The sequence below is a fragment of the Anabrus simplex genome, chromosome 6 (assembly GCF_040414725.1).
Source record: "Anabrus simplex isolate iqAnaSimp1 chromosome 6, ASM4041472v1, whole genome shotgun sequence".
Taxonomy (NCBI): domain Eukaryota; kingdom Metazoa; phylum Arthropoda; class Insecta; order Orthoptera; family Tettigoniidae; genus Anabrus; species Anabrus simplex.
This window is the reverse complement of record NC_090270.1, coordinates 173,728,192-173,754,722: the sequence shown is the minus strand read 5'-3', so window position 1 is coordinate 173,754,722 and position 26,531 is coordinate 173,728,192. Positions and strand designations below refer to the sequence as shown.

Genomic DNA, 26,531 nt, shown 5'->3' with positions numbered 1-26,531 from the left:
AATGAGGAGTGAGGTAGTTTATCGTTGCTTTCCTCACTGAGTCATATCAGTCTGTCAAGCCCACTGAAATGCATGCACCAACCGACCCTATGAGCGATATTTTCACACCATTCATAACAGGGACTGGCTGCATAAGCAATGGTATTACTAGCATCACTCATACCTCAGTCACTTTCATATTGTCTAAGCCAAGGATGAGACTGAGACAGGTCAATGAAAGTAACAAATTTGATATAGCCCATAGTGCACTGTAAACACTACATCTCGCCAGCAAAGGCATCATAAGGAAGGAAAATATCCTACAAAGGGAATACACCACTCATTTCCGAGTGGTGAACAGCTTTATGCCCATGCCTCCTGGCTGTTTCATCCACCACGTAAACTGGGTACGAGGGCTTGTTTTGTTTCACAACATGTATGAGATCCTCATGTCATCACGAACCGAAATGTTGTGCTCTTTTAGCCACTCAATCAACTCGTTATTTCTAGCTGTCATTGTTGGTGCTTTGTCAAGAATGACCAAGTAAACTGACAAAGACTGCGAAAAGAACTGAGCACAATACAACACACAGCTGATAGCACGTGGTTACAGTAAACAGATCGACAACACTGGTAACCCCAAACTCGAGTCTAATGTGCTCTATTGGAGCGATTGGCTGCTTATGATTGGCTGTTTATTACAGTATTTATGCGAATAATCCCCGCATATTTTTAAAAAAAATTTGAGCCATGAAATTGGGGTGCGGGTTTTATTTGCATCAAGATTGGCAACACGCTTCTGCTAACCCAGTTTTCTATGTTGGGTGTACTGTTATGCTTTGTGTAACCGCAGATGGAAGAAAACTGTCCCCATTTGTCATATTTAAATGGAAAACAATTCAGTCTTTTAACTTAAAACTGCCTTTATATTTCAAAAAATAGTATTTTACATGGTAATTTAAATTCATAATTTCTCCATGTCACGATAGAGTGCGTCTTTCGGAACGTGCAGGGGTAAATTTTCGCACTTTCACTTCGGCGTGTCGACAGTGTTTCATAGTTGCTGAGTTTGAGTGAAATCGTAATTCTTTTGGGCCGATTGCAGAAACGATGACTAGTTTTAAGCGTTAGACATCGTCTACCTAAACAACGTCTAAATCGTTCACGATCTTCCATTGCATAAACTTGGTTTGAAAATGGAGACAGAAGTATCTTTCATGCAACTCTTTGCTTGTCGCAACCAATGAAATTCGTCGGTGCGCGCGCCGAACGCCAGTCAGCTGTTTGTCTTCCTACACATTACTTAAATATTGCTGAACATGACTTCCACAGAGAAGAGAATCGCTTTTGGAGGAAATTAAATCTCGTAATATTATCAACACTAAAGCAACACGCCACCGTACAGGGAAGTGTAGCTTTCATTATAGCGTTGTTACAGTGAGTGTAATCTACGCATAAATACGGTAGCTTCGACGAAGGGAAGATGAAGCAATAGTAATATGTAACCGAGTGTTGTACGGGCCACATGGATGTAGCTTGCATTCTGGAGATCGTAGGTTCGAAACGCATCATCGGGAGCCGTGAAGATTGTTTTCCGTAGTTTCCCTATTTTTACTCCAGGCAAATACTAGGGCTGTTATTATTGCCACGGCTCTTCTTCCCCAGTCCTCTTTAAACGATAATCATCACCACATGCCTTTTCCTATCTGATAGTTGCCGAAAACTTATACGATTATATATATAAAAATCCCATACAACCTATAGTTTTCACTATTATGTGTGTTTACTTGGTAGTAAATATAAGTGAATCCCTCCCGGTTGATGTATGCGACAGCCCTCAGACGATCGAGACATGTAATTCTGATATGTATGTAGTCGAAGTGACCTATAATTCCAGGGAAATTACCCCATGTACATAATAAAATATATCAGTTGCCAAGAATTGTATTCAAGTGGACAGTTACCGGACTGTCACTTTGTCAGTCTCAAGAAGCAAGTCTCTCGTAAAGCGAAACCTTATTTTATGATTATCTCCCTGTGCATGTCAAACGAATTGCTGCGATTTAACAGTGTGCGACGCACAGAGAGGCTGTGGACTAACCTTTCTTCCCGGAATTGTCTCAACATGATAATACAAATTACATATTTCGTGGTACATAACCTCTGATTATGATTCAGTCTCGGCAGTGTTTAAACATGACCGGTTGAACATCGGTTTTAGACAGTGTCTAAGTGATAAATAACGTCTCTGCAATGCGGCAGCCATTTTTAGGCTTTGTTTAACCGTAGACATCGTTTAAATACCGTTTCTGCAATCGGCCCTTTGTATTCAGCGTTTTAAGAAACCCCATAATATCACATAACAGGCAGGGTGCGGAGAAGCAGAACCTCAAATATGTTCAAGAAAGGCAGCTATATCCGTAAATTTACATGTTCATATTTGCGTAAAGAACAAGTGGACCTCGCAGAGTGATATGAAATGGTTGTTTATGCCTAAGTTACTATTTCGATGGAAGGAATTTCAGTTAATTTCATTTTTCAAAATGAGACTTCCTAAAAGTAGTGTGCGGGGATTATTTGGTGGTGGGGATTATTCGCATAAATACGGTAATTCACTCAGTCTCCACCAAAAGGCAGCGCTCAAGTGTCTAGTCGAAACTCATAAGAACTGAACTATAGAATGTGTGCCAAGGGCATGGATACAATTCCAGACTTCTCTGCAATGTTCATATGGAGTGAAACACTATTGATGGTGATTCGACCATCAGACAGGGATGTTAAGCCTTAAGCAGACCCCTTGGTGCTATTCAACAAGAGTAGACTATGTTCAAACATCGGGCTTCACCCTCTCCCTTTTTAATATCATATATCACATCAATCACTTTGTCTCATTAGCTCTAGTTTACAATAGTCCAAGTTTATGCCCCTCAGCAAGGATGCAGTGATGATGAGAAAACATAGTTCCTGGAAGATCTGGAAGTTCAAATATGAGGAGCTAATATTAAGAGAATAGTGGATCTGAATGCTCAAGTTTGGGTCTATAGATCTGGGTATGAGATTGTGATGGGCCCTTTTGGATATAGAACAAGAAATGTAGAGAGGGAACATATTTTAAATTTGTGTGTAGAAACAATCTTCAAGAAACAAGCTACCCATAAGATTATTAGATATGGCTGAGACTAAAAATCAAAGACAGTTATTGATTATGTGATAACTGATAAATTAATTTGGAGAAGAAATGAGAGTACGATAGTTACCCCAAGTGAAAGCTTGGATAGCAACCACAGACTTCTAATGGTGGATCTAAATTGCATAGTTATAGCTACAGTTGCTGTAAAAGTATTGCCAAAGTTTGAAGAATGGAAACCTAAAAATGAAGAAATCAAGAACGATTTTCAAATTTTGATAGCAACTAAATTGCCAAGAAATGAGACAGAGCAACAATTGAACAACAATAGTTAATATTACTAACGGGGTACCTGGTAAAACAAAAGGTAAAGTCAAGGAGAAAGAAACAAGTTGGTGGAATGATAGAGTAAAGCATACAATTAAAGGAAGAAACCTGGCAAAGAAAAACAAAGATGTTGAAAAACAATCAGGCTCAAGGAATTGTACCAAAGGATAATGAAAAGATAGGAAGACTGGAACAGGAATGCAGGAATAAAAAACTCCAGGAAAAAAAGAGTAGTGAAAGAAGAAAAGGAGAAGAACTGGGAACTGTTCACCCAAAGAATTGAGGAAGATAGTAAAGGAAATCAGAAAATGTTAGCCTATATGGGCTGATGAAAAGTAAAAAAGTCAGAGATGGGTGACATTAAAGCTAATAGGGAATCTGCCACCTGGGCGACTGCCCAAATGCAGATCAGTAATGATTGATTATTGAAACAGAGGATAGGATCATTATCAGAGGCATGGTAAGAATCAGAGAAGAGATGAAAGAGGTATTTTGAAAAATTATTGAAAGAGGAGTATGAACAAGAACTAATGAATTACAGATGGAACAACCTGAGTTACTTGGGTAGAGCCTGAAAATGCCCCAAAGAAAATGATAAGTGTACAGTTAGCAGGAGCAGATGAACTAATAGCAGACATGATTAAGGCAGGTGGAATCCCTATAATACACCGGGAGTTTTGTGGAAAGAGAACAAGTTGCCAGATGACTGGAAAAAAAGAATTATAATAGCATTACTCAAAAAGGTAGGAGGAAGTGCACCAATTATAGAGGCATCGCCCTGTTATCATACTGCCTTAAGATAATGGAGATGATTATAGAAAAAAGATGAGAGAAATAATGGAAGACCATTTTGAAGAGGAACAACATGGATTTAGAAGAAAGAGGAACCAAAGAACTAATTTTTTCACTCAGGCAATTAATGGAAAAGTTTTGGGAACAAGGGAAGTAAATACTTTTTATTTGTAAAGTGATAGCCGTCATTACGGAATGTGATTTATAACATGCAATACATTATTTTAGTTTTAATAATATCGTTACTTTCAATGCTTAAGATACTGGATTGGTGGATGGTACAAATAATATTAAACTAATTTTTCCTCATAAGAGCTTCTGGATAAACTATATTAAGTGTCCTTCCATTTGGAGCTAAGATGTATAGTGTTTTTACCTTTCCAACTCTTGAACAACCCACATACAGTAGACCCTGGAGAAGCACCGTTTCTGAAGAGGGAGTCCTACAACTTTAAGCAATTGTCCTTGTGCCTTGTTGATGCACATAGCAAAACTCAACAAACGAGGAACTGCAGGCGTCTAAATTGAAACGGTATATCCAAAGGGAGGATTTGAATGCAAGGAATGAATACTACTTTGCCTGTGGCATGTCAAGTCATTAATAGTGGCTTCAATAATATTCGGCATCAGTTTCTTCACTGAGAGTTATGATTTGTAGCAGAGGGAAGGAGGATTCATATTCCTGAGAAGGATGATTGGTGCCACAGTTGTCCTCTACAAGATGTTAGAGTTTCCAGGTGATTCCAAGTTGTTTGAAAGCTCTGTCATGTAATTGAGAGCCTCATCTGTAATTATATGTCGTGTCGATAGACTTGTAAATTTGTAAAAAAACCTGTTAATTCTTGTAAAAGTTGCTTGTTGATGATGTTGACAGCTTCATTTCTTAGAGTAAGAATTGCTCTTTGATCCAATAATGCTGTTCCCACGTATGTTAAAAATTTTAGATCTCTGCGTGCTGTAGATTTGGCTGGGCATCGCACACATACAAACAGTTCCCGATGTTATGGACTAAATATGGCTCCTTCTGTTGGGGATTGAATATGGCTTCCTGCACAAACTTAAAAATTGTTCCTTGACTTGTATTACGTATGTTACGTAAGTTGCCAAGCGACAGTGAATGTTTGTCCAACCCTTGCCCATTTCTCTACAGGGTCAGGTATGGGGTGAGGTGAAATCTGTCGTGGCGGGTTTTTATGACCAGATGCCCTTCCTGATGTCAACCTCATCACAGAATTAATGAGATGAAATTAATGACATGATATACGAGGACGGTTTGAAAAGTTCTCGGAATCACCGCTAGATGTCAGTGCTAGAGCAACGAGGTTCCCGCGCAATAATCACACATCCTTTGTGAGTGAACACGTGGCACGTCAGTGCTCTAGCTGCAGGAGTGTGGTAGTGACGACTCTTTGTTGTTGTTCCCGCGTAGTGATTTGTGACAATGGAAAAAACTGAGATTCGAGCAGTGATTAAATACTTTGTAAAGAAAGGTATGAAAGCAAAGGAAATTTATGCCGACTTTCAGAACACATTGGGGGACTCTGCTCCTTCATTTTCAACTGTTGCCAGGTGGACCAGCGAGTTTAAATTTGGTCGGGAGAGCTTGGATGATGATCCGCATAGTGGGCGGCGAAAAAGTGTTACGACCCCAGAATTTATCGCAAAAGTGCATAAAATGGCCGTGGAGGATCGTCGACTGAAAGTGCGGGAGATTGCTGAAGCTGTAGGGATGTCTTCTGAATGGATATATTATATTTTACCCGAAGAATTGGGTATGAAAAAATTATCCGCAATATGGGTGCCACGGTTCTTGACATTGGACAATAAACGCACCAGATTGGAAATGTCCGAACAAAGCCTGGCCCGTTTTCAGTGCAACCAACAAGATTTTTTGCACCGGTTTGTGACTACAGATGAAACTTGGGTCCACTACCATACCCCAGAGACAAAACAGCAGTCAAAGCAGTAGAAACATGCTGATTCACCACCACCAAAGAAAGCAAAGGCTGTGCATTCGGCCGGAAAGGTCATGGCCTCAGTTTTCTGGGATGCAAAAGGCATTCTGCTGATGGATTATCTTCCTACTGGCCAAACAATTACGGGGCAATACTATGCAAACCTCCTAGACCAACTACAGGAAAAGATACGCGAAACAAGGCCTGGTTTGGCAAGGAAAAAGGTCATCTTTCATCAGGACAACGCTCTGCCGCACACAAGTGTTATTGCCATGGCAAAACTTCATGAACTGGGGTACGAATTGTTGCCACGTCCACCTTATTCATCTGATTTGGCACCATCAGACTTTCATCTATTCCCCAAGCTGAAAATTTTCCTTGGTGGACGGAGATTTTCTACAAGGGAAGAACTGACAGCTGAGTTGGAGAGGTATTTTGCAGGCCTGGAGGAATCTCATTATCGAGATGGGATCAAGGCATTGGAACATCGCTGGACCAAATGCATTAGTCTACAGGGAGACTATGTTGAAAAATAAAAGCAGTTCCACCGAGGTAAGATACTTAATTCTAGTACATTCCGAGAACTTTTCAAACCACGTACGTATAATAGTAGGAAGGGAGAGGGTGAAACCCGGTGCCGGCACGTAGCCTACTCCTGTCTAATAGCACCGAGGGGGTCTGCTCAACGCTTAACATCTCCAGATGAATCGCCATCAACAGCGTCATATCCCTCACTCCATATGAGCAATGCGGAGTGGTTCGGAATTTTAATCCAATCTTTTGGCACGCAATCTAGTGATTAGAAATTGTATACCATCACCTCCCCCTCACCCTGCTGGCCAAGATCCTGATGGTGAAATTTTTTCAACCAAAGGGACTCGAACTGGCTAACCATGGTGTTAGACCATTTAGACTTCAACGCCTTAACGATCATGGCCACCAGGTGGGCTGCCTAGTGACAGTGAATGTATGCTTTTAATCCTGGTAACAGCATGATAGATTGTCATATCCCAACACATGTTTTCAGCCGGTTTTTTGTTAACAACTCACCAACAAAAGCTAACATTAAAAATCCTGCTTCGAGGTGGTGCCGTAGATTTGGCTGGGCGTCGCGCACAGACAGGCAAACAAACACTTCCTTTTATTATTATAGATAACATCCCAGGAGCACTAATTAAAATAGTTCAGATGTTGTATGATGGTTGTGAAAGTAGTGTGCAACGAGAAGATGGAAGATCTCAGTGGTTGAAAACAAGAAGAGCTGTCCAACAAGGGAGTTTTTTTCTCCCCATTGCTCTTCATTACATTCATGGATACTATTATAAAGGAACTCAAAGTAATAGACAGTGAAGATCTCAGTGCATTTGTTTTTACTGATGATGTTTCCATTTGGGGAGAAACTGAGAGGGATGTTCAGAGGAGATTGTTTCTTCCAGACACCAAGTTTGAAGATTATAAGTTAATTGGGAGCAAGAGCAAAACAGTGGTACTGAAAGTTAGCAGGACAAATACACCTTTTAACCTCATCCTTGAGGGAGAGTACAATATCAAATGATGGAAGTGCCAAGAATGAAATGTTGAACAGGGTGTAAGAAGGATCCAAATTCTTTCGTCATAGTATGGGACGAAGGAGTTCCTCAGAGGGCTAAACGGGCCATGTTTAAAACTTATATCCTGTCCTTTACAGTCTGGAGAGTTGTATCATACATAAAAGAGAAGGAAGTCAACTGCAAGCTTGTGAAATGAAGTTCCTTAGATAGTTGTACAGAAAACAATGAAAGAATTAGGAATGATCAGATATGAAGAGACCTGCAGGTCAGCCTGTCCATGGAAGAAAGGTTGCAAGATTGAAGTGGCTGGGACACGTTAAGCGGATGCAGTATTTTGAGAAGATCAGTCCGGGACAAAGACCGATTGTATGCCCTAGAAAAGGGTGGTTGGACCAGATTAGAGAAGACTTACAGAAGAGAGAAGAAACTTGGGATAATGTAGAGAGAGAGAAGCAGCATAGCAAGACCGTAACATATGAAGATGCATCATTCTAAAACATCCTGCCTGGCTCGCTGGAAGGAATTCATGACGATGATGATCTATGGAGAGGTTGACATCAGGAAGGGCATCCAGTCATAAAATCTTGCTACAAAGATTTGTCTCGCTTCATACCTGACCCCATAAAGAACAGGACAAGGGTTGGATATATAGGCCTACATTTTATTGAATATCTTTGCTTAATGGAGTCACAAAGTTTTGTCACTTTGGCTGTTTTTACTGGAACTCATATAACCTTAATTGTATTTTCTGTTTTGGAATACATTTTTGCTTATTGACAAAATTTCTTTTGAAGAGATTCTGAGTGTACAGTCATGTTTCTGGAGTATCAGAGTACCTTAAAAATTAAGTACTACAGTACTAAGAAAATAATTGTGGATTATGAAACTTTAACGATCATTTTATCCAGTCACATCAAAAGGAACTATTCTTTAAAGTGCAACCGCAACATTGCAGATAAATTAAGTACAACTAAGCAAAAATTAAACACTATGAAATATTAAAATTACTTCAGTCACATTAGAATGAAACTTCTTTAAAGAAAAGTACATTAGCAGATAATAAGAAGGTTGAGAATGGTATAACTGGGCATTGTTCCTAATTTTTCTAAAATCAAGAAATGTTCATAAAGGTAATTATAAAATTTCCGTATTTCTCCAAATCCAAGTATATAGTATAGTCAAGACATTGCGATGTTTTTGTTTTCACAGAATACCAACCAGGAATATCGACTTGGAATTGTAAGGCTTTAACACAACATGTGCAGTGGTATTTCATAATGTTTAATGGAACTACTGTAAATAGTTTTAGAACCGAGCTCGATAGTTGTTGTCGCTTAAGTGCGGCCGGTATCCAATAATCAGGAGATAGTGGGTTCAAGCCCCACTGTCGGCAGCCCTGAAGATGGTTTTCCATGGTTTCCCATTTTCACACCAGGCAAATGCCGGGGCTGTACCTTAATTAAGGCCATGGCCGCTTCCTTCCAATTCCCAGGCCTTTCCTATCCCATCATTGTCATAAGGCCTATCTGTGTCAGTGCGACGTAAAGCAAATAGCAAAAAAAAAAAAAAAAAAAAAAAGTTTTAGGTGGAAGATGGAGTTGTGAGGTTTTGATCACCAATCAGTGATATATTGTTTTGTTGTAAAGAAATTTGTACTCTTATCTTAACACTCCAAGCGTACAGTTGTTTTTTGTAGGGTTGTTTTTTATGAATTCCATGAAGATAGTAATGAAAGTTTTCCAATAATGATTGTACTCTTTGATTTATGATAATGGAATGGAGCAATTAGTTATTTTCTTATCATAATATTGTGATGTACAAAAGAACAAAATAGAGAACAATTTATTGTATATTTGTGAGGTGAACATTGGTGTGATCATTGACTTAACAAAAGATAAATTAAATTACTAAATTAAGGTTGATTGGGGTCCTTAATGTGCACAAACTATGGGATTGCAATAACTTTGATGTATAATTTTCTGTTCTTTCAGGATTCGTTGAACTCTATGAATAATAGCAGTCCGCAGCAGGCAGTTCGTTTACTCACTGCTAAAAACATCCCACGCCCACAAGCAAAATTCAAGGATAAAATTGACAACAGTTCAACACCATTTGAACCTCGAATAACAGAGAAACCAAATTCGCTGAAGCCTTTGTCGATTTTATTGGAAGTTAATGACTCAGGAGAATGGTAAGAAAAATGTATTTTTATATCATTTGAATGACTAATTCAAGCAAAAAGAAATTAACAATTTCTCAAATAGTTTCAGCCATCCATATGAGTATGAACTCGAAATGTTCAAACCTCCTCAGTCACAACTTAAGAAAGTGGAACCAAAACCATATACACCTCTGTCGGATACTCCAATGGTAGTTATTACTACACCTGCAGATATTGCTATCCTGATGGCAGACTTGAAGAGCTATTCAGAAATTGCTGTTGATCTTGAGGTATGAGCGACATATATCTGTATAAATGTCAAATAAGGGTTTTTCCTGTATATTGCTCAGAATTTAAAAAAAAAAAAAAAAATCTGTATCGATTGTGACCACAGAAAGAAGGAAATGCAATTTTTAACTTCCCATCATCTCTGTCTGTTTTGTATGTATGTATGTATGTATGTATGTATGTATGTATGTATGTATGTATGTATGTATGTATGTATGCACATCACAAGAAAATGGCTGAACAGAATTTGTTAAAATCAGTATGTAAAGTTAGGCTATAAACAATTTTATTTTCGTTGATTGAAATGAGCCGGCCCCGTGGTGTAGTGGTAGCATGCCTGCCTCTTACTGGGAGATCCCGGGTTCGATTCCCAGCCAGGTCAGGGATTTTTTCCTGCATCTGAGGGCTGGTTCGAGGTCCACTCAGCCTACGTGATTACAATTGAGGAGCAATCTAACGGTGAGGTAGCGGCCCCGGTCTAGAAAGCCAAGAATAATGGCCGATAGGGCCCATCGTGCTGACCACATGACACCTCGTAATCTGTAGGCTTTCGGGCTGAGCAGCGGTCGCTTGGTCGGCCATGGCCTTCGAGGCTGTTGTGCCATGGGGTTTGGTTTTATGATTGAAATGATAGTTTAGGGAAAGGCCTAACATTCAATCCTCAAATATCTGTGTTATTAGTGGTCCTATCGATAAATACCACATAACAAAAGTTATATAGAGTACAATTTCTGGTCATTTATGTCTTGCACATTTTTACTGTGTCGGCTATGATAACAGTTTTTCATGAATTTAGACCTTTGTTGCTTAGTCCATATCATGCCGAGCCATGAGAAAATACATGAACAGAATGTAATTTAAATCAGTATTACAGTCTAGGCTATACATCACTGTATTTACCCTGGGTGAAATGGTAGTTTAGAGGAAGGCCTAAAATTCAGTTCTCAAATATTTATATTAAAAGTATCCCTGTCGATAAATACTACAAAGAAAAATTATAGAAAATGTAATTTACGCTCATTTTTGTCTTATATAGTTTTACAGTTCCAGCTATGATAACAGGTATTCATGAAATTAAACTTTATGTTCTTTAGTTCATATCACCGCTGAGCCACAAGAAAAATGGATGAACAAAATTTAAAGAAAATCGGTATGTGATGTCAGAGAATAAGGTACTACAATGTGGGCTATAAATACAATAATTTCAATTCACCCTGTGTGAAATGGTAGTGTAGGGAAAGGACTAAAAGTTAATTCTCAGGTGTATATGTTATTAGTGGTGTTATCGTTAAATACTACATAACAAAAGTTACAGAGAATATAATTTACGATAATTTATGTCTTGTAAGTTTTACCGTACTGTCTATGATAACAAAGATGAATTTAGACTTTTGTTGCTTAGTCCATATCAGTGCCAAGCATTGCTAACATGGAAGTATTGTTTAGTCGTGTCGCTTTATGGCATCCTTGACTACGTGTATTAGTCGCTGTAAACATGGAGCACTTCAACCCAGAACATACAAATGATGTTGAATTAATTTGTTCAGTTCTATGTGAAAGTAACAATGATCTTAATGAGTGTATCAGTGATGAGGGATCTGAAAGTGATGATGCTGTTCAGGGAAAAGAAAGTGACTGACTTGTTCTGTAGATGAGCCTGGTATGTACTTTATTGGAAAAGATGGTATGACAGAATGGAGAAAGGTGTAGTGTTCTTTCCAAGTATGTCGGAGGTCTCATAATATACCGATTAAGCTACCTGGAGTCATTGGTGAAGGAAGAAATACAAAGATGCCATTGTATTCGTGGAGCTGTTTATGCTGGATTATGTAGTTCAGTATACAAATCAGGCTATACATCACTGTATTTACCCTGGGTGAAATGGTAGTTTAGAGGAAGGCCTAAAATTCCGTTCTCCAATATTTATATTAAAAATATCCCTATCGATAAATACTGCAAAGAAAAATTATAGAAAATGTAATTTACACTCATTTTTGTCTTATATAGTTTTACAGTTCCAGCTATGATAACAAGGTATTCATGAAATTAAACTTTTTGTTCAAGCCAATTTCAGCAGAGAAAGGGATGCAAAATTGACAGACAAGGTAGAAATAAAAGCTTTTATTGGTTTACTCTGTCTGGAAGGTGCACTGAGAGGCAACAAGGAGAGAAGAGGAATTGTGGAGTACAGATGATGATAATGATGATGATAGTGTTAGAGAATTTCAAACTTGTGATGCCATTACAATGTTTCAAATTCCTAATCAGGGGCTGATGACCTCGATGTTAGGCCCCTTTAAACAACAAGCATCATCATCAAGCAAGCAATTCCTAATCATGTGTATGAGGTTGGATGACCGGACAAGCAAGGGAGAAGGAAGGAAAATTGATCGCCTTGCACCAGTTCGGGACTTGCTCACAAAATTTGTGAATAATTTTAGGAAGTGTTACTCTCCTGGACAGAATGTCACACTTGATGAGATACCAGAAGCCTTCAGAGGAAGATGCAGGTTTAGGCAATACATTCCTTCTAAACCACACAAATCCAGCATAAAAATATATGCCCTTGTGGATGCAAAAGTCCTCTACTCTTATTATGTGTATTTGTATGTATTGTTGAGTATGTATTGTAGGCTGAGTACTGTGTGTGTACATTTTCATGTAAACCAATTGTTTACCAAAAACAGTTAATATATTCCTTGTAAAATGTATATATATCACAAAGATGGACAATTCTACTATGATGCTCATTGTGGTTACAAACGTGAACTGGTATTTTCTAAGTTGTGCACGTATTATGCTGTAGTGTTTATTATTTGTGTATGCCCACGATAGATTTATTATGTAGAAAGGGGCTTAACAAACACTCTGAAAGTGAGTAAATGCCGTAAACTGTCTGAGATATCTTAATAAATTAAGTTCTTAAAACAAATTTGAGTACTTTCAGGCAACATCATACTTGTATCTGACATTGCGACCAATCATGTAACATTTTAGTGCGTGACCGACAGTGGGTTAACTGCTGAATAATAAAATACACTACATTACATTACTGTATTATCATAGGGTTGGGACAAAACAGTTTGTGAGTCTACTAGTGTTAGACCACTATTATTCATATAAAAATAGTTCTCTTTTCATTTTTAAACTTCTTGTAATCTGATACTGTATTACTTTGGTGTTCTTCTCAATTTGTTTTTTGTTTATCTAGGCGTGACTGATATTCCATTGGTCCCATGTTAATTAAATAACTTAAGCTCTTAACTGGGAAGTTTCCTATCAGAAAGGAACATTCTTGGTGGGGAATACATTTTCACTGAAAACAATTTCAGTCATCATGCACAGTACTGTGACAGCGAACTTGTCATGCTTGATTGAGAGATTAATATTGTTTGCTTATTTTAATGCACATGGTGCACATGATAAGAGCTTAGAGGTAGCTAGCTGCATGACATATATTTGAATCATTGAATGAGGTATAATAAAAGGTAGCAGACCGAGCTCGATAGCTGCAGTTGCTTAATTGCGGCCAGTATCCAGTATTCGGGAGATAGTAGGTTCGAACACCACTATCGGCAGCCCTGAAAATGGTTTTCCGTGGTTTCCCATTTTCACACCAGGCAAATGATGGGGCTCTACCTTAATTAAGGCCACGGCCGCTTCCTTCCCACTCCTAGCCATTTCCTGTCCCATCGTCGCCATAAGACCTATCTGTGTCGGTGCGACGTAAAGCAACTAGCGAAAAAAAAAAAGAAGAAAAAAGGTAGCAGAGTATATGTTATCATTTAAAATATTTGAAGGATAATGGAGCAGTGAGAAAAGACTGTAAAATAATGTGTATCACCACCTTCCAAAGAATGAGAAATATTGCTTTATGATTATTGATGCTGTATTTTAATCCTAACTGTTACATTACTCATATCTTATATGTAGGCACTAATTTCCTCTTCTTAGTTACAAAGACATGTTAATAGAATGAGATTTTTGTTTTTACAAGTATAATACTATTACCATATTTATTACTCAAAATTAGTTTTGACAGACTGAAGAACAGTTAGAAATTAACTGAGTCAAAACTGAAAAGAGATGACTTAAGATATTACAACAACAACAACAACAACAACAAAAAAGTAGTATAAGGTACCAAATGTATAAGATCATCATGGTTCTGGCTTTGTGATAAAGCATGCATTTCATTTTGGAGATCATCACAATTTGCTCTTTTCCTTATTCATTTCTCGTAGGGACTGTAACATATTGACAGAACTGTAATTACCCCTGGCTCAGCTGCTTTATTTTTTACATCATAGTAACTGCACCAGTAATTGTCGGTGGTAAGTAAAGAAGGTGCGGGCCAAAGGATCAGAGCTATTTACCAGTAGGGCAACGAACATAATAGATAAATTAGCACAGACCAGGGCTAATTGCTATGCCAAAAATGTATTAATTTGAACAAGCCAAACATATTATAGTTAAAAGTAAAATACACCCAGTTACAATAGCCAGAGATACTGACTCTATATAGGTACATAGACTCTCAAAGGGGGACCAGCCCCATAACCAACCAACAAGTTTTCCAAAATTTTAAGGAGGAGAGCCTCAAAACATTCGCTTAACCCATTAGAAAGATTAAGTAAGAACATGAGTTACATAAGTATTACATAAATATTCTCCCATTGATACAAAGTTCGCTAAACGCATAGCACTGAAGGTCGAACCGAGGAAGCAGAAGGCTTCCTGTCAAGGAAAGTTAACAGACTTCAACCACGACCTTCTAAGAATTCTCAGTCCTTTATATGCTTCGTGCATTCCAAGCACTTAAAAATATTTAGATACATTACTTCACTTCAAGGGAGCCTCCGTGGCTCAGACGGCAGCGTGTCGGCCTCTTACCACTGGATACCGTGGTTCAAATCCCGGTCACTCCATGTGAGATTTGTGCTGGACAAAGCCGAGGCGGGACAGGTTTTTCTCCGGGTACTCCGGTTTTCCCTGTCATTTTTCGTTCCAGCAACACTCTCCATTCTCATTTCATAGCATCTATCAGTCATTAATAAAATCGCTTTCGGAGTGGCGACCCCATCGTACTAATAGCCTATATATGATTCATTCGTTACATCCCTGACCCGGTCAACGACTGGAAAACAGGTTGTAGGTTTTCATTTTCGTTTTCACTTCACTTCAAAGAGGGCGAAATCACATACTCTGCCCAATATCCATGAAAACTTAAATACAAACGTACCAAATGGGGGCTCATCCACCCAGCAAGCATTATAAAATTTACTAGAACAATCTAGAAATGACCCAGTTAAATCTGGCATATACAACAATAATTTACAACCGAGTGCTTAATTTGAAGGAATTTTTGTCCTTAGGCAACCCAAAATATAATTTCAACGTGATGATACAATTTGCAATTATCTGAAAAGTCCCTCCCTTTGTCTTTAAAGTATTTTGACTAGCCAGCTTCCTACCTTCCACGCCTGTAGCAGTCCTGGGGTCGAGCGGGTCCAGCTCGCACTAACAGTCAAGTCAACAAGTGACTCACACTCTGCGACGTAAGGAACCAGTCTCAGCGAGTCAGTCACCCCAGTATATGCGTAGCACGCGCTGACTCTCGTGGGACGAACAAAGAGAGCCAGGGCGTGTCAACGTGCACATGGAAGGAAGAAGCAGGCCAGCCAACATAAATGGGCAGGGGCGCTGCGAGGCGGAAGAAAACTTCCTTTACCTAGCAGCTATAAAGAGGGGAAAGGGGCAAGAAATACAATTTATTAAGAGGACATAGAAAGATAACACACACAAATAATAGAAAAATTAATTCAGAGCGACCTGCAGGAGCTCATAAAATGCGAAATAGAAAAGGCATATGCTGAGTGGGTGAAATTCATAGCACATTAACCCTTAAAAAAATAACAACTGTGTCTTTCTCTCATTAAGGGAGGAAAAAAGTCAAACACAGGAAGAATAGAAATGTCACTTCATGCATTCTTGTCACTCCTTATTTCTAGGAGGAAAGGAAACTTTGTTGATTTTCATATGCTTTTGATGCACTCTGTCAATTTTCAGAAGATGATAATTGTAGTGGGGCCAAAAAAAAAAAAATTGGAATTATTCTCTTAACACTACCATAGAAGAAAGAGGAAGAATTGTAAGCTTTCAAAGACTGAACGTCTTGACAAAATGTGTGAAAATATTTGCAAACCTAATACCATTGAGGGTCAGAAAAGAATATCAGGTGCCATTGGAGGCTGGATAGGAAATATGCTAGTGAAGACCTTGCAAAAACTTAGTGTGGAAGCAGTGCTTAACTCTGTTAAGCCAAGTGGTTTTCAATCCATGCTAACAAGTTGTGAGTCCCGGGGAAGGGGTCTTGGGAAGTACCGTATAATCCTGAATACCACCTGCACTTTTCTTTTTGAAAATATCGCTTCTAAAAATTGGGTGCGGGTCTTATTCAAGCCTTTCCTTTTGCGGCGTGATACTTTATGCATCTTAGGTAATGTTACATTTTTTAATGTATTTTAGTTTTAAGGTTTGGCACTGGGTTCAACTATGTCTTCCAATAGCATTTGTATGAAAATAAAAAGTGGACATGTGTACTGTATTGTTCTCTCTTTTGTTTTTCATGTGATAATGGAGATATGTTCTGTAATATAAATTTATGTAAAACTTTCCTAAAAGTCGGCTGTAGTTTATAAGCTCAGTAAAATTATGTCTAAGTACGGAACAACTCTGAAATCAAACATTGGTACACTTGTGGTTGGCGTGACTTAGCAACAGAGCTTCTCAGCACCCACTCCCCCAGCCCCAAACATACTTATACTTTTAGCGTAAAGAAACAAATTAATATTGGATTAAATCCACTATGTATATTTATTTAATGAAGCCGAGCTTTCAGCCAAATTGCATTGACCTTCATCAGGGTATGTTAAGTTCTGCCTCCGACAGTGAGCAAAGAAATTCAAAGGAACGTGGAAATCATGACCGTACTATCCATGGCCTACCCCACTAATTGGAGTCAAGGATCGTCCTGCTGTGATTCACCGCCCTCGGTCGACAATTTCGTGAGTGCATCCCGCTGTTCTATTGTGGTGTTATGCATGTATTTCTGCAGTACAGGTCTCCATGTATTTGATAACTTGAAGCTGTCTTCCCAGTTTTTACCACAGACCGGAAGTTCAAATCCCTGTTTCGACCATTCAAAGAAAAACCACATCTTGAAACACTGGGCGTGTATAAAGTTCCATGTGGTTGTGGTTGCTCATATATTGGCATGACGAAAAGGCTTGTCAGCACCAGAGTGAAAGAACACATCAAGTGAGTAAAGAATGTCACTTTTTCATCCTCCACGGAGAATGCTTTAAGCCAGTCTGCCATAGCAGAACATTTCTACAGCAGAGACCATGAAATCCTCTTTGACAAGGTGAAGGTCATCACGCCTGTAAAAGACTTCTATGCTTGACTGGTAAGGGAAGCCATAGAGATAGAACTGTGCCCAAATAACGTCAACAGGGAAGACGGCTTCAAGTTATCAAATACATGGAGACCTGTACTGCAGAAATACATGCATAACACCACCATGAAACAGTGGGACACACTCACGAAACTGTCGACAGAGGGAGCTGAATCACAGCACAACGATCCTTGAGTCCAATTAGTGGGGTAGGCCGTGGATAGTATGGTCATGACTTCCACGTTCCTTTGAATTTCTTTGCTCAATATCAGAGGCAGAACTTAACATGCCCTGATGAAGACCAGTGCAATTAGGCAGAAAGCTCGGCTTCATTAAGTACAGTAAATATATAGTGGCTTTAATCCAGTATTCATGTATTTCTTTATGTTAATACAATGAGCCACGAAAACCTACGTTCAATACTTTCACTATTCTTTTACCGTAAGCGCTCGGCGGCAGTCAATCTAAAGTCTCACGTTCTTAGAGTGCCTCATGTAAACATGAATTCAACAAAGCGTTTGTGGTCTTTTACTGTGGGTGAAAAACTGAAAGTTATAAAGGAAACTGAAATTATTGGAAATACAATCTAAATGAATCTTGTATTTGAGTTGGAGAAAGAAGAAAGATTTTATTTTAAACAGTAGTGGTAATCGTAGAGCTTTCTGCGGGCAGAGTGCACAGTATCCTGAAATTGAAAGGATTCTGTACAAATACTTAACAGAAAGGCGGGAATTGGGATACGGTGTGTCTACCAAAATGTGCCAATTAAAAGCATTAGAAATTGCAATAGAACCTTCTACACCAGAGTTTAAAGCACGCCGAGGGTGAATCAGAAATTTCTATAAGAAGAATGGACTGATCAATAGAAGGCATACCACAATTTCACAGCGTGTTCCTACTGCCTATGAAGAAAAACTGATTTCCTCCCAGCCCCATATAATTCAGTTACAAAAGAAAAATTTGTGTCTGCTTTCCTAAATTGGAATTGCAGATCAGGCGCCCGTCTATTGAAATGCCATTGGACAGTACTGTGAGTGTTACGAGGTCAAAAAGTGTTACCATCAGAATAGGTGGTAATGAAAAACATAGGTGTACAACAATGTTATGTATACTTGCTGATGGAACTAAACTTCCACCGTACATTGTCTTGAAGAGAAAGCTGCTTTCGAAAGAAAATCCACCCTTTTGGTGTTATCGTCTAAACTCGGGACTGAGATGGACAATCTACTAGTGGAAGATTGGCCGAAATGTGTTTGGCAACGTCGCCCTGGTGCATTGCTTGGACGGAAAAGCTTGCTTGTTAAGGACAGGTACTGCAGTCACACAGCAGAAGCTGTGAAGAAGCAAACCAAGACACAAAAACCTATCTAGCAATCATTCCAGGCGGATTGACGTCTATGTTATAGCTGGAAGATAGCTGTTGGATGTCTGCGTAAACCGTCTATTCAAGGCAGCCTTGAAACAGCTGTATACTGAGTGTGTGGCAGCTGACAATCATGCACCGGCGCCAGTTGGTTGTATTAAGTGCCTGGAAGTTCAGCTGCTTTTTTGTGGGTAAAAATGGCGTGGGATTGTATCTCCGGTCACCTTGTCTGAAAAAGTTTCCAGAAGTGCAGTATTTCTAATGCTATGGATGGCAGCGAAAACGATGTTGTGTGGGAAAGTGATGGTCAAAGTGATAATGAAAACTCCGAATTTGGTACTTCTGATGATGATGATAAAAGTAAACTCGTGTCCTCATCCTGAGGTTGTGCAGCTCTTTTCAGGCACACCCCCATTGGAGGTGAGCTGCATGTACCATTTTGACCACATACCAGCCCTCCTGCCATTCTTAAATTCCTGGCAGTACCGGGAATCGAACCCGGGCCCCCGAGGACGGCAGCTAATAACACTAACCGTTACGCTACAGAGGCGGACATGATGATGATGAAGTGTTGACTATCGTTCTGTGATGATAAATTTTTCTGTGTGTTTTAAATAATTTATTGGGTATTATTTCAAGGACACTTATAAACTATCTGAAACTATTTTAAATTCGTGAAACATACGTAGTGAAATGACATTCTTGTTCTGTAGCAAATATTGTAAATAAATTTGAGTGAAACTTTTTTTAAATTGTCCTTTAAAATATAGGGTATCGGTCTTCTTCAGGGGCGGGTGGTATTTGGGATTATACGGTAGGTTGACTTCCCTTCCATCTAAAACCGCAGTCCAACCAGTACTGGGAAAAACTGCTACTATTAAATATGCTTGATAATTAGCATTGGAATGTTACTAATGGATTTCATTTCATAGAGAACTCAAATTTCATATTGGAATTCTACACACCTTTCAGGAAGTTTCTTGTGATAAAACTTTACTTAAAATTTGTCTTTGTGTTGAATTTAGTATAATCATGGTAGTATCTCTTTCATGGTCTTAATTTATTAAGTTTTGTCACTTGTCTTCCAGCATCACTCATACCGATCATTTCAAGGTATCACATGCCTGATGCAGATATCAACAAGGGATACTGACTATCTTATTGACACACTTGAACTTCGAGACAAAGTTTATGTCCTGAATGAAGTTTTTACTGATACAAAAGTTGTCAAGGTAAGATTGATGCCTCTTTATATGTATACTGTAGTGTCTTTGGAATTTATTCTTGTGCACCATAAAAGATGTATTATATTGATGATTAGGTAGCTTATGAGGGTATGCTCATCACTGAATTTTCTTAGTGATTAGTTTTCCAGCTCTCTGTGAGGTGAATGATTGATACTGAAATGTGATACGGAAAATGCATCCTCCATCTATGCTATTCCCATGTTTACCTTTTCTGTTCTTAGGTGACAGTTGAAAATTCCATGAAGATCGGAGTTGCATGGAAATAAATTGGCGGGTGATTATTAAAAGGGACCTATGCCACTTTAGACAAGTTCTGAAAAAACATTTTAAAAAACTGTCCTCTGCTCAAGATTTTCAACCAAACAAACCAAGCTTTTATCAATCAATAGTTTACTTAGAAAAGATTTTGCTACATACTGTTTAATGGCCATTAAATTATTTTTCAGAAGAGGAAAATGTTTAAATTTGCCAACTTAAATACCTTTTAACTATCAATCTGTAATTGAATTCTCTGGCCCTTTTAATTAATTTTTGTACCTTATTTTGTAACCAAAATATATACTGCACTGTCACAAACCAACAATAAAGAGGCCGATGACCTAGATGTTAGGTCCCTTTAAACAACAAGCATCATCATCATCACTAAATCAAAAACAAAAAATACCTAACAGATGTTTTGCCCTAGTGTATTTAACAAGGTTTAATAAGAAGAAAATCATATAATGCTGTCAAATACAGCTAGGAAGAGTCACTGCTGGCATTTTGTGAAGTAGAAAGGTGTGACAGGAGTTCTGGTTGTTGATTACTTCTAATGCTTTTACATTACCTGAAAACTCACTACAGTCCTAAAAAAAAAAAAAAAAAAAAAAAATGGAACTTGGATATGCTGAAGTGTAGTTTTTTTCTGCACGCGGAACATTCCTGGTCTCAAGTGAGTTGCCTGATCTTTTATATAAAAATGGCCAGAGGTTTTTAAAATCAAGAACCATGTCACTCTCAACCATTGTTACAGTTTCTCGAGACATCTTGGATACATTAGAGATGAGACCACAGATCTCCTTCCCTGGGTTAATACTATCCTCAATATAATGGTCCGTTATTGGACATTATAAATTTTCCAGCTAACTCATTCTTGGTTGCCTGCGTTTTGCCCTCGTGTGCTAAGTTAGGCTCGTCAGTTGGGACTTAGCACACCACCCAAGACGCAAGGCTAGTGTATACTGTGGAGGCCACTGCATAGGCTGTCCGGCTCCATGGCTAAATGGTTAGCGTGCTGGCCTTTGGTCACAGGGTCCCGGGTTCGATTCCCGGCAGGGTCGGGAATTTTAACCTTACTTGGTTAATTTCGCTGGCACGGGGGCTGGGTGTATGTGTCGTCTTCATCATCATTTCATCCTCATCACGACGCGCAGGTCACCTACGGGTGTCAAATCAAAAGACCTGCATCTGGCGAGCCGAACATGTCCTCGGACACTCCCGGCACTAAAAGCCATACGCCATTTCATTTACTGCATAGGCTACTTGAAGCCACCAGCAGTGCCAATGCACTATGAGAGCTATGTCTCATTTCCAGAAATTGATGCCTGCCTGGCCATCAAATGATATAGATGTTGATTCCCATAGGGAACCTAGAATATTTGTCCTGAATGAGTAAATTTATAATATCAATATAATGGTCCGTTATTGGACATTATAAATTTTCCAGCTAACTCATTCTTGGTTGCCTGCGTTTCGCCCTCGTGTGCTAAATTAGGCTCGTCAGTTGGGACTTAGCACACCACCCAAGACGCAAGGCTAGTGCATACTGTGGAGGCCACTGCATAGGCTACTTGAAGCCACCAGCAGTGCCAATGCACTATGAGAGCTATGTCTCATTTCCAAAAATTGATGCCTGCCTGGCCATCAAATGATATAGATGTAGATTCCCATAGGGAACCTAAAATATTTGTCCTGAATGAGTAAATTTATAATATCAATATAATGGTCCGTTATTGGACATTATAAATTTTCCACCTAACTCATTCTTGGTTGCCTGCGTTTCGCCCTCGTGTGCTAGTTGGGCTCGTCAGTTGGGACTTAGCACACCACCCAAGACGCAAGGCTAGTGCATACTGTGGAGGCCACTGCATAGGCTACTTGAAGCCACCAGCAGTGCCAATGCACTGTGAGAGCTATGTCTCATTTCCAAAAATTGATGCCTGCCTGGCCATCAAATGATATAGATGTTGATTCCCATAGGGAACCTAAAATATTTGTCCTGAATGAGTAAATTTATAATATCAATATAATGGTCCGTTATTGGACATTATAAATTTTCCAGCTAACTCATTCTTGGTTGCCTGCGTTTCGCCCTTGTGTGCTAAGTTAAGCTCATCAGTTGGGACTTAGCACACCACCCAAGACGCAAGGCTAGTGCATACTGTGGAGGCCACTGCATAGGCTACTTGAAGCCACCAGCAGTGCCAATGCACTATGAGAGCTATGTCTCATTTCCAAAAATTGATGCCTGCCTGGCCATCAAATGATATAGGTGTTGATTCCCATAGGGAACCTAAAATATTTGTCCTGAATGAGTAAATTTATAATATCAATATAATGGTCCGTTATTGGCCTCCACAGTATGCACTAGCCTTGCGTCTTGGGTGGTGTGCTAAGTCCCAACTGACGAGCCTAACTTAGCACACGAGGGCGAAACGCAGGCAACCAAGAATGAGTTAGCTGGAAAATTTATGATGTCCAATAACGGACCATTATATTGATATCATAAATTTACTCATTCAGGACAAATATTTTAGGTTCCCTATGGGAATCAACATCTATATCATTTGATGGCCAGGCAGGCATCAATTTTTGGAAATGAGACATAGCTCTCATAGTGCATTGGCACTGCTGGTGGCTTCAAGTAGCCTATATACCGGGCGAGTTGGCCAAGTGTGTAGAGGCGCGCGGCTGTGAGCTTGCATCCGGGAGATAGTAGGTTCGAATCCCACTATCGGCAGCCCTGAAAATGGTTTTCCGTGGTTTCCCATTTTCATACCAGGCAAATGCTGGGGCTGTACCTTAATTAAGGCCACGGCCGCTTCCTTCCAACTCCTAGGCCTTTCCTATCCCATCGTCGCCATAAGACCTATCTGTGTCGGTGCGACGTAAAGCAACTAGCAAAAACAAGTAGCCTATGCAGTGGCCTCCACAGTATGCACTAGCCTTGCGTCTTGGGTGGTGTGCTAAGTCCCAACTGACGAGCCTAACTTAGCACACGAGGGCGAAACGCAGGCAACCAAGAATGAGTTAGCTGGAAAATTTATAATGTCCAATAACGGACCATTATATTGATATTATAAATTTACTCATTCAGGACAAATATTTTAGGTTCCCTATGGGAATCAACATGTATATCATAATACTATCCTTTCTTCATATTGGCTGTTTTGTAACACTGAAATTCCTGTCACAGGGTAAGAACGAGTGGCCTTGAAGGTGGAAGAACTGCTTGATCATCCTGAATCACCCATTGTCTATGAGGGCTAACTAGAACACAAAATGGTGGGGTTCTCACTTTGCACGTTACAATTGTCTGCAAAGAATTGAAGTTGCTGGACGTCAGGTGGCACATTGTTATTGATGTAGTGAAGCAAAAAGATTGCAACCTCTTTCGGTCCTTTTTTTGCCTTGGCCTTCTTAGTATATGTAATAGTGGACTAGACCGCTTTTCGTATTATACACACAGAATACGTTCACAGTCAGTTGCCTAAAAGAACAGTTCCTGGATTTTCCTTTTATTCCCTTGCAAAGCCTTTGTTTGGATTTCCTCCTTGTACCATTAACTCCAAAGCAATTACTCTCGTTGCATTGCCATCTAAACTCGTATTTTCAGCCTAATTTTCTTCCGTTTTACCCCCTGTGGGTGGGGAACGCAGATGAAGACTACACCCATGGTATCCCCTGCCTGTCGTAACAGGCAACTAAAAGAGGCGACTAAGGGATGATGGCATGAGAACTATGAGACTACTTGTTATTAGTATCATGTTCAGCATGTGCTGAACGCCATGGTTTGATGTTACTTGCAACTAGTACCACCTTGCGAGGGAAACCATGGGTCTTTGTTACATAGGAACAGTACCATTATGCGAGGAACACTACGGGTTCGAACGTTGCTTGTGATAAGTGTCATTGTGCGCATTCCACCAGTCAGTTCCTCTGTGTTCAGAATGGGTCTGTGTTACCTATGAATAGTACCACTTGATGAGAAACAACGACGTTGCCTGTGATTAGTACCACTGTGGGAGGAACACCACGAGTTTTGCTGTCGCCCATGATTAATACCATTATGTAAGGAAAACCATGGGTCTGCATTGCCTGAAAGTAGTACCATTATGTGAGGAACACCATGGGTTTATGTTGCCTGTGGGTGTTGCCATAATGTTTGACACACCATGGGTTTAAGTTGCCTATGATTTAGGATAAAATTCTTAAAAAAGAGAATTTACATTTATTAAGGACAAGCAACGCAACCCGTGGTGTTACTCACGTAGTGGGACTAACCACGGGTGGCAGTATTCCCATGGTGTTCCTCACATAGTGGAACTAATCACACGCCACGTATACTGATGGTGTTGCTCACATAGTGGTACTAATCATAGGCAGTGTAGATTGTTTTTGCACCACCATAATCAATATATTATTCTCCTCTGGCACAAGCCCTTTTAATAGTATTCCTTTTTTTAAATCTTTTTTTTAAAAAAATTTATTACCGAGCTCGATAGCTGCAGTCGCTTAAGTGTGGCCAGTATCCAGTAATCGGAAGATAGTGGGTTCGAGCCCCACTGTCGGCAGCCCTGAAGATGGTTTTCCGTGATTTCCCATTTTCACACCAGGCAAATGCCGGGGCTGTACCTTAAATAAGGCCATGACCACTTCCTTCCACTTCCTAGACCTTTCCTACCCATCGTCGCCATTAGACATATCTGTGTCGGTGCGACGTTAAAAACAAAATAGCAAAAAAAATAGCCTTTTTTTTATTCCTCTGGATGTTTGTCCTTTCTTTCCTGGAAGTGAATCTCACACCTCACACTCATATTGAATACTCGTTTTCCAATATTCACCAATTGCCATCAAACATAATGAAAAACATTACTAACTTTTTAACTTTGCATGAAAGTAAACATAACTTAAAGCTCCAGCTGATGAAACAAAGCAATATCACGCTACTGCCATTGACTGTTAAAAAATTTCTGAATTAGTGATTGGGGTCCCTTTTTACATTTAACTCCAGAAACATTGTCCTGGTTAATCATGATAGAAGGGCAACATCAGGACCCTTTTAATACTAAAATATGTATCAAGCCTCTGAGAATCAGAATTAGTCATTAACTCAAAGTCCACATGGTAGCCATGATCATTAAGGCATCAAGTCTATATGATCTGACACTGTGGATTGTCAGTTCAAGTCCTGTTGGTGAGAAGAAAAAAAAGATCACCATCAGATCATTTCTAGTCATTAGATCGTGTGCCAGAAGCTTGGATTCAATCCCAAACCTCTCTGCAGTGTTCATGTGGGGCGAGGGCATATGATACTGTTGATGGCGGTTTATTTGCCAGAGGGAGATATGAAGCTTTGAGCAAATTCCTTGGTGTTATTCCGACATGAGTAGGCTATGTTCTGACACCAGATGTCACCCTCTCCCTACCTCATTATCATTATTGTCCTGTCAACTCTGCCCATGTGTTCTGTGTAATCCAGGTCCATATATGGCTTCACTGTTGTCGGCTGATTCAGGAATTTTGAAGGTACTTGTCACTTTATCCTCTATATGGTATGTTCTAAGATGTGTTATGGTCCTGCTATCTTTCCATGACAGTGCCAGTTTATCTTCATTCCTAAAAACTTATAATTTCACCCTTTTTCAACTTCCTTATTTTATTTGGCTTTAAGGATTCTGGCATGTTTTTTCTACTGCCCATGACGTGCCTGTTATGACCATGTTCATTTTCAATAATTCATGTGCCAGTTCAGGAGAAGTGTAATACCCTGTATAGATATGGAAACCTTTGAGTGGGTCTGTAGGATTGTTGAGGGGGGAGGAGCTTAGTTCATTAACAACAAGCGTGGATTTGAGAAGATTAGAATCAGGCAGTGGTTTCCCCATTCAGGGCTGAAAATGGAATAGATACCAATTGGAACTGTCAGATAAAGTAAACACTTTGAGGCCAAATTTTGTGGGTTTATTTCGGTTATATACTTTGAATTTAACTCTCCCTTTGAAGCTGATTGTGCGCTCATCTACTG

At 39.4% G+C, this 26,531-nt stretch overlaps 1 protein-coding gene across 1 annotated transcript in view; it reads left to right on the top strand.

Annotated features, from left to right (window-relative positions):
• Positions 1 to 26,531, top strand: part of Rrp6 (exosome component Rrp6) — a 189,046-nt gene that overhangs the window by 10,193 nt on the left and 152,322 nt on the right. Inside the window, exons 5-7 of the mRNA XM_067149157.2 lie at positions 9,722 to 9,921; positions 9,995 to 10,181; positions 20,087 to 20,230. Of these exons, the coding sequence (XP_067005258.2) occupies positions 9,722 to 9,921; positions 9,995 to 10,181; positions 20,087 to 20,230 (531 nt within the window). The remainder of the gene's footprint in view (positions 1 to 9,721; positions 9,922 to 9,994; positions 10,182 to 20,086; positions 20,231 to 26,531) is intronic.